Raw genomic sequence first — 9,024 nt, forward strand, 5'->3', positions numbered from 1 at the left:
TTTCTTCCCAGGATTGAGTTTTTCCTCAGTAATAAAGATGATAATAATGTAATTGTGTAATATTATTATGATTTGTATATTTTTAAACTAAAGCGCAGTAAATGTGTGATAGTTTTCAGAAGAGTTTGTTTTAATGTAATAACCATAAAATCACCAGATTAACGCCGGTTATTACGTTTTATCAGTTACGTTTAAATACATTTGTCAAATGATCCATTGAATTTCAATTAAAATTATACTTTTGTAATTGAATGAATAAATATATATTTATTCAGGAAGTTAGTGGGTAATGCAGAAGCAGGTTATTTGTGTATAAAATGTTTTATAATGTAATTTAATGTGATATTTGAGGTGAATGTTAGTGTTTTATATAAATATATAGTTTATTATATTATAAAAATAAAATTGAGTTGTGAACAGTGTTGCTAAACTTTAGCTCGTTTTCTGTACAGACGCAGTGTGAGGTCACGTGACAGAAACATGTTCCTCACGTGTGCTCGTGTAAACACTCGGGGGAGGAGACGTGTTACTTCTATAACAGTTTAGCATAAACGGCTAAGCTAACAGCAGCAATGTCCGCCATGTTGGTTCTACGTCATCACTGCGCGTGACTTGTTCGTGTAATGAATGATATCAGATTCATTATAAATCTAATCTATAAAACTGAAACGCTGCGACACGCGGGAAATGTCCCCGTCACACGCGCACGAAAGCGGATTAATAATATATTTTGAAAAAAAAGTGCACGATTTCCGGGTGACAGGGCCGGAAGTTTTTAAAGTCCACTTCCGGTGTTAAGTAGGATGTTTGTCAGTTTGACGGCAGCTGATGGTGAGACGTGGAGCTCCTGTGTGGGACATGTGCAGACCACCAGGGACTCGAGCTCTGGATTTAGACGGATTATTTGTGTAGTTTAGTGTAATGTTCTAGCGGAGGATGAGGAGGAGGATGATGAGGATGATAGCCAGGTGTTAGCATAGCGTTAGCATAGCGCCTGCTAGCTGCAGCTGATGAACCCTGATGAACCCTGCAGTCTGTGGGATTCAGGAACTTTACAGTTATTAAAGTGGAATGTCATTAACGCAGAAAGTGTAATATAACTATAAAAGCTCAAATCTAATCGAATACAGTGTCCGAGAGGAGAAGAGAAACCTCCTGAGATCTTCTTCATTGTTATTAGATTAGAATCTGTGAATCTGTGAATCAGTTTAACATCAACGTTACAGCCAGTCAGACTGAATTCAGACACCTGTCTGTCTGTCTGTCTGTCTGTCTGTCTCACACACACACACACCATGTCCTCCCCCAGCGGAGATCTTTCAGCGAAGCAGAAGAAGAAGAAGCATGTGCGCTTTGCCCGAATGCATGAAGAGGAAGAGGAAGAGAACCCCGAGCAGGAGGAGGAAGAGGAAGACACTCTGTTTGAGAAGAGGAAGGATGTAAAGGCGGGGCTGAAAAGTGCACTAAAACGGGGTCAAAGACTCGTTCACTCAGCCACGGGGGACAAGGTGGACATTAAACATGGGGGAGGAGCCTGTGGTCGCTGGATGATCACCTTCGCACTCTGTGCCTCATTTCTGGGCCTGGTAATGTCTCTGACTCCAAACCCTGTCTCTGACTTCAACCCCTGTCCCTGACTCTAAACCCTGTCTCTGACTTCAACTTCTGTCTCTGACTCCAAACCCTGTCTCTGAGTCTAACCCCTGTCTCTGTCTCTAACCTCCGTCTCTGACTCTAACCTCCGTCTCTAACTCTAAACCCTGTCTCTGGGTCTAACCCCTGTCTCTGACTTCAACCTCTGACTCTAAACCCTGTCTCTGACTATAAACCCTGTCTCTGACTCCAACCTCTGTCTCTTGTCTCTGACTCCAACCTCTGTCTCTTGTCTCTGACTCTAACCCCTGTAATTGTTAATCACTGATACTAACTTGATCTCTATGACTCCTATTGGTCACTGTGTATATGAGTGTGAAGATCTACCAGGTACCACGAGTGATGTGCAGTTCCTCACCCTGCTTCCTTTTTACTGCACAGAAAATTCCAGTCTCATGACTTCATGTGATCTTTACTCAGAGTCTTATCTGAGTCAGCAGATCCATTTGCATGCAACTGTACAACTTCCTCAGTTTCTCTTAGAACTGACACAGGAACACCACAGAGAACTTCATCACTGTGTTGGGTTTATAGGGAATGTGTTGCTCTGTGGTGTTGGGTTTATAGGGATTGTGTACCTCTGTGGTGTTGGGTTTATAGGGAATGTGTATCTCTGTGTTGGGTTTATAGGGATTGTGTACCTCTGTGGTGTTGGGTTTATAGAGCATGTGCATCTCTGTGGTGTTGGGTTTATAGAGCATGTGCATCTCTGTGGTGTTGAGTTTATAGGGAATGTGTATCTCTGTGTTGGGTTTATAGGGAATTTGTATCTTTGTGTTGGGTTTATAGAGAATGTGTATCTCTGTGTTGGGTTTATAGAGAATGTGTATCTCTGTGTTGGGTTTATAGAGAATGTGTATCTCTGTGTTGGGTTTATAGAGAATGTGTATCTCTGTGTTGGGTTTATAGAGAATGTGTATCTCTGTGTTGGGTTTATAGAGAATGTGTATCTCTGTGTTGGGTTTATAGGGAATGTGTATCTCTGTGTTGGGTTTATAGGAATGTGTATCTCTGTGTTGGGTTTATAGGAATGTGTATCTCTGTGTTGGGTTTATAGGAATGTGTATCTCTGTGTTGGGTTTATAGGAATGTGTATCTCTGTGTTGGGTTTATAGGAATGTGTATCTTTGTGTTGGGTTTATAGGAATGTGTATCTCTGTGTTGGGTTTATAGGAATGTGTATCTCTGTGTTGGGTTTATAGGAATGTGTATCTCTGTGTTGGGTTTATAGGAATGTGTATCTCTGTGTTGGGTTTATAGGAATGTGTATCTCTGTGTTGGGTTTATAGGAATGTGTATCTCTGTGTTGGGTTTATAGAGAATGTGTATCTCTGTGTTGGGTTTATAGAGAATGTGTATCTCTGTGTTGGGTTTATAGAGAATGTGTATCTCTGTGTTGGGTTTATAGAGAATGTGTATCTCTGTGTTGGGTTTATAGAGAATGTGTATCTCTGCTTGGGTTTATAGAGAATGTGTATCTCTGTGTTGGGTTTATAGAGAATGTATCTCTGTGTTGGGTTTAAAGAGAATGTGTATCTCTGTGTTGGGTTTATAGGGAACGTGTATCTCTGCGTTGGGTTTATAGGGAACGTGTATCTCTGTTGGGTTTATAGGAATGTGTATCTCGTTGGGTTTATAGAGAATGTGTATTTCTGCGTTGGGTTTATAGGAACGTGTATCTCTGTGTTGGGTTTATAGAGAATGTGTATCTCGTTGGGTTTATAGAGAATGTGTATCTCTGTGTTGGGTTTATAGGAACGTGTATCTTTGTGTTGGGTTTATAGGAATTTGTATCTCTGTGTTGGGTTTATAGAGAATGTATCTCTGTGTTGGGTTTATAGGAATGTATCTCTGTGTTGGGTTTATAGAGAATGTGTATCTCTGTGTTGGGTTTATAGGGAACGTGTATCTCTGTGTTGGGTTTATAGAGAATGTGTATCTCTGTGTTGGGTTTATAGGGAATTTGTATCTCTGTGTTGGGTTTATAGAGAATGTGTATCTCTGTGTTTATAGAGAATGTGTATCTCTGTGTTGGGTTTATAGGGAATTTGTATCTCTGTGTTGGGTTTATAGAGAATGTGTATCTCTGTGTTGGGTTTATAGAGAATGTGTATCTCTGTGTTGGGTTTATAGAATTTGTATCTCTGTGTTGGGTTTATAGGAACGTGTATCTCTGTGTTGGGTTTATAGGAATGTGTATCTCTGTGTTGGGTTTATAGGGAACGTGTATCTCTGTGTTGGGTTTATAGAGAATGTGTATCTTTGTGTTTGGTTTATAGGGAATGTGTATCTCTGTGTTGGGTTTATAGGGAATGTGTATCCCTGTGTTGGGTTTATAGGGAATGTGTATCCCTGTGTTGGGTTTATAGGGAACGTGTATCTCTGCGTTGGGTTTATAGGGAACGTGTATCTCTGTGTTGGGTTTATAGAGAATGTGTATCTCTGTGTTGGGTTTATAGGGAATGTGTATCTCTGTGTTGGGTTTATAGGGAACGTGTATCTCTGTGTTGGGTTTATAGAGAATGTGTATCTTTGTGTTTGGTTTATAGGGAATGTGTATCTCTGTGTTGGGTTTATAGAGAATGTATCTCTGTGTTGGGTTTATAGGAATGTGTATCCTGTGTTGGGTTTATAGGAACGTGTATCTCATGCGTTGGGTTTATAGAGCATGTGCATCTCTGTGGTGTTGGGTTTATAGAGAACGTGTATCTCTGTGTTGGGTTTATAGAGAATGTGTATCTCTGTGTTGGGTTTATAGGGAATGTGTATCTCTGTGTTGGGTCCGACGCTGGAAGACTTGGCTGCGAATGTGAATAAGAACATCAGTAATATCTCGTATATCTTCGCTGGGCGTGCGTGCGGTTACATCGGTGGCTCGCTGTTGGGAGGAATTCTGTTTGACCTCATCAACCCTCACCTACTGCTGGGTAAGAACACCTTCACACTCAACATTTCTCACTGTAAATGAAGTGTAATTAATCTAACCTGTCTAACCTGTCAGCATATCTTTAATCTGTGTGTGTGTGTGTGTGTGTGTGTGTGTGTGTGTGTGTGTGTAGGTTTTGCCATGCTGATGACCTCCTTTGGAATGTTTGCCACCCCATTTTGTAAGAAAGCTGTGATTTTAGCTGTTCTGGTGTCCAGTGTTGGAGTGTCGATGGGAATCCTGGACACAGGTGAGGACTAATGTGTTCATGTCCCCTCTCCGTCTCTGTTTACTGATCACAGTTCTCTCAGGAACACGGGGACTCTTGAGTCTTTTATCTTATCTCCTCGTGTTGATCATGGTACGCTACGACTGAGCTGATAAGTAAAGGGTTTATGAGTGGAAGCTCAGAGTTCGGCGAGGACAGCGGATCGTAAACCCGTGTGCATTGTGTAGTGTCCTCATGTCATTGATTTGTTTACCAAATGAGTTTTTAAAGGATCTTCAGCCACACTTTTCTGTGCTTTTATAGGAATTCCCTTCCATTCCTTCTGCAGTTCAATTCAGTTATTGAATTCAGCACCCAGACAGTAAAGCGTTACAGTAGTCTAATCTAGATCTAATCTGTAACATCATATTTCTACTTTTAGCGATAACCCAAGCGTTTTGTTTCTGTTTTGTTTTAAGGTTCTCGCCCTGTTTTTTAGAGGAACGTGTTTTTACTGCTCAGGCAGTCCTGTGTATTGTTAGCGCCCGCTCGTCAGGTCAAAGTGCAAATATGGTTTTATTTAGATATTCTTCTGTCTGATGAAGCAGGAAGTAGCTAATAACAACCGAACCTCTTAATTGCAGGTGGGAACGTGTTGATTCTGAACACCTGGGGTGATCAGGCCGGTCCGCACATGCAGGCGCTCCACTTCTCCTTCGCCCTGGGAGCCTTCGTGTCTCCCATCATCGCCAAGCTGCTGTTTGGACACGAATCCAGCTTCTCAGATCGAAGCGCTTCACAAACCACAGCGTCTAACATCACTTCAGTGGCTTTGCCCTTCTTCCACGGAAGAAGCGCCGTCATGACGTCCATGTGGGCTTATGTGGTCATCGGTGCCTTCATACTGTTTGTTTCACTCCTTTTTTTCATCCTGTACTCACGAAGCTCAACCTCCTCCAACAAGGCGGCGTCAACACCGGGGAATCCGCCGTTTTTCGCCAAACATCACACGGCACTCATTATTCTCCTGGCGCTCTTCTTCTTCTTTTACGTGGGGGCCGAGGTGGCGTACGGCTCGTTCATTTTCACCTACGCTAAAGAATACGTTGGGTGGGAGGAGCCGCGGGCTGCCGAGCTCAACTCGCTCTTTTGGGGCTCCTTCGCCGCCTGCAGGGGGGCTGCCATTTTTTTTGCCACCTGTTTTTACCCAGGAACTCTGATCATCCTCAGCCTGCTGGGTTCTGTTGTAGCTTCGCTGTGTTTGGTGTTACTTAATCATCACCCCGTGATGTTGTGGTTTTCCACGGCGATTTACGGCGCCTCGATGGCTGCCACGTTTCCCAGCGGGATCTCCTGGGTGGAGCAATACACGACTGTGAGCAGCAAATCAGCAGCAGCATTCGTCATTGGTGCAGCGCTTGGAGAAATGGTGCTTCCTGCATCGCTGGGCTTCCTGTTGGGCCGCATCCAACATCAGCCTCTGCTTATGTACCTGGCCCTCTGCACCGCCGCCGTCACCTCCATCCTCTTCCCCGTCATGTACAAACTCGCCACGTCTACCGGAGGCACTGTGGTCCGCAAACCGCGAATCCGACCTCACGGTGAAGGCGAGGATGGTGAGGATCGCCAGGCGCTGCTCGATTCCACCGCAGATGATGGAGAAGAGGAGGCGGGACCTGAGAACAACGAATCCGAAATTGACCAGTGGAATGATGCAGATTTTGAGGTGATCGAGATGGACGACGCCAGTCTAACAAACTCGCCTGGTAAAACAAGCTTGTCTCTCCCCGATATCTCGCTCAGCACCCAGACCCCGTTGTCCGTTTCCTCATCAGCACTTACCTCAAGCTCTGGCTCCAAACTGAGCGAATCTCCAAGGCGCAAAGTGCTCCTCGATCGAGAGAAGAACGACTGAAACGATCTGAGCTGGGAATAGAGCAGATTGGATCGAGGGCACCACCTGTTGGTAGCACACCTCTGATTGTGTTCTGATGATGTATGTTTCTATGAAGCACAACACTGCTCCCCTGTGGCGCTGGACTGTAACTGCAGCTGTGTGCTCGCTGACTTCAATCCTGCACATTTTATTTCTAGACCCAAAAATCCTGCATCTCTCTGAGTAACTGCAGGAATAAAGAAGCGCTGCGTTGTAGCTTTTATTTCACCTGATTTACACCCTACCCGGTGTCCTGAGCCTGCGATGGTACTCGTACATGGACAGTGTAATAAGCCCCTTGCACTATGCTGAATCAGAACATGAAGAAATCTTTATACACTACACACAGCTCAGGGGGTTCGGGGGCGGGGCGGGGCGGGGCGGGGCAGTGAGCTGATTGGTAGAATGTGTGTAATATGCTAATCAGATGTCATTCTGTAGAACACTAAGTGTAAATGTTTAAAATGTGATCAAACTACAAACACCGCTGCACACGTGTCAGTCACGTGACCGTCGCACAAAAACCAATTTAATAAAGAAGTGAAGATGCCAAAGGGCAGAAAGAGACCAAGTTTAAAATCCGGCTGCCAAATCAAGACTTCATTATACAGAAAAAAGGCTCCATGAAATTCCCCGAAACTTCCAGTCGTTATTTCGTTATCTTGTGATTATTAGTGTCATGAAAAAAAAAAAGCTATTAATGGTACGTTCCATTTTCTGACCTTGACAGAAATGACCAGAAGCACCGACTTGCACCTCAACCCTTCTCCCGGTACGGCGTATAGCAACAGAACAGCGGTACTTACAAGTGATCAACCTCAGGTTCAGGTCCAAGTTACTTTTCCCACGAGTTACAGAAGTAACGTCACTGTCGAGAAGAACATCTGCTTCCAGTTCTTATGGTTTTACGGATCAGGACGTAATAATCATCTGGTCCTTTAAATGAGGGAAATACAACCTCAGATGAACAACACAATATTTCATTTACAAAACAAGAAGAAATGGTGTGAAAAACTAAGTGCACTCTTTCTGGGTTGAAGGGGTGAAGGATCAGCTTCATCATCAATCATCAGCGAGTGTGATGTCCTCTGGAAAACCTCCAGATTGCGCTTTTTGTTTTTCTGGAGAATTCAGCTGTGTGTTAGTACAACACCAAGGAGGAAAGACAACAGCAGTGATCTTAGAGAAGCAGTTAGTGCTGGATGTTAGTCTGAAGGCTATTTCCAAACCATTTGAAGCTCATCATTGTTCAGTGCGGGAAGAAGGCCATATCTTCTAAATTTACTATAATACACTTTTGTCTTTGTACTCATTCATCAGGACCTCTGTCCCAGTCCCCTCTCACACACACACACATATACACACTTAACCTTGTGTTGGTTCTGCTTCACGTCTGTGGCGTCCATAATAATTCAATCTTCACAAAACGAGAACTGATTTCACGCGTCATCGTGCAGCTCTGGGCACTTTTCCAGCATGAACATCTCGTCCTGTCACTGAAACAAAGTTATACAATACCAGCCAGAAGGTCACCTCAGATTCACACAACGCTACTCATAGACCGAGAGAAACGCAGACCATACAGACGCCTTTTCAGTTCTTTTCCTATCCTGTGGAAAAAGTTCAGACCGAGAACCTTATCAAGACAATAAAACACAGGGTAAACATTCAGTTCTCCAGAAATCAGACTCCACAGGACTTAACACACATCACGTTACTCATACGTTTGTTCACGTTGGCGAAGTTTTTCTAGCTTGGTTTTTGGTCGGGTTTAAACCTCTGTAAGTGTCGTTACCACGGGGCGACGGTCCGTTAAATCCCTCAGACGCTTTCAACTAAACGTAACTATGCTTAGCTTAAATGTGATCTGAAATCCAAGTCCACCTTGGGTCCTGGCCTTTCACACGTCTACAGGAACCGTAGACCACTGGGACACGAGCGCCCCCTACTGACGGCTCTTATCATTTCTCCTGATGTTCATTTCAGCGTTCATCTCCCGGCAGCTCGGTCCATCTGTCCCTGTGTCTGACTCGATCAGAAAGTTCTGATTCCGTTTTTTTTATTTTCTCCTTCACATGGAGATGCTGATTTTTCATATTGTTTAAAAATATATAAAATTTATTTCCTAAAACAATCACTACACTGTATAATGATGTGAAAGTGAACGTGCACCAGGTCCTCTGTATATGTTTATTATTATTATTATTATTATTATTGTGCTAATTTATTGGTTATTTCTGAATATTGAGGAGGTTAACGGTGTAATCGTCCAATCGACTGTTCGGTTGTTGAAACTCTGTG

At 43.5% G+C, this 9,024-nt stretch overlaps 1 protein-coding gene across 1 annotated transcript in view; it reads left to right on the forward strand.

The window, feature by feature from the left end:
- The first annotated feature begins 632 nt into the window (after nt 1-632).
- Nucleotides 633-9,024, forward strand: part of mfsd4b (major facilitator superfamily domain containing 4B) — an 8,579-nt gene continuing 187 nt past the window's right edge. Inside the window, exons 1-4 of the mRNA XM_046874023.1 lie at nt 633-1,586; nt 4,412-4,580; nt 4,713-4,829; nt 5,432-9,024. The exon at nt 5,432-9,024 is cut by the window's right edge and continues 187 nt beyond it. Coding sequence (XP_046729979.1) covers nt 1,296-1,586; nt 4,412-4,580; nt 4,713-4,829; nt 5,432-6,702 — 1,848 coding nt within the window. The 5' untranslated portion in view covers nt 633-1,295 and the 3' untranslated portion in view covers nt 6,703-9,024. The remainder of the gene's footprint in view (nt 1,587-4,411; nt 4,581-4,712; nt 4,830-5,431) is intronic.

This window comes from Silurus meridionalis, chromosome 18 (genome assembly GCF_014805685.1).
Source record: "Silurus meridionalis isolate SWU-2019-XX chromosome 18, ASM1480568v1, whole genome shotgun sequence".
In the NCBI taxonomy this organism is placed as follows: Eukaryota; Metazoa; Chordata; class Actinopteri; order Siluriformes; family Siluridae; genus Silurus; species Silurus meridionalis.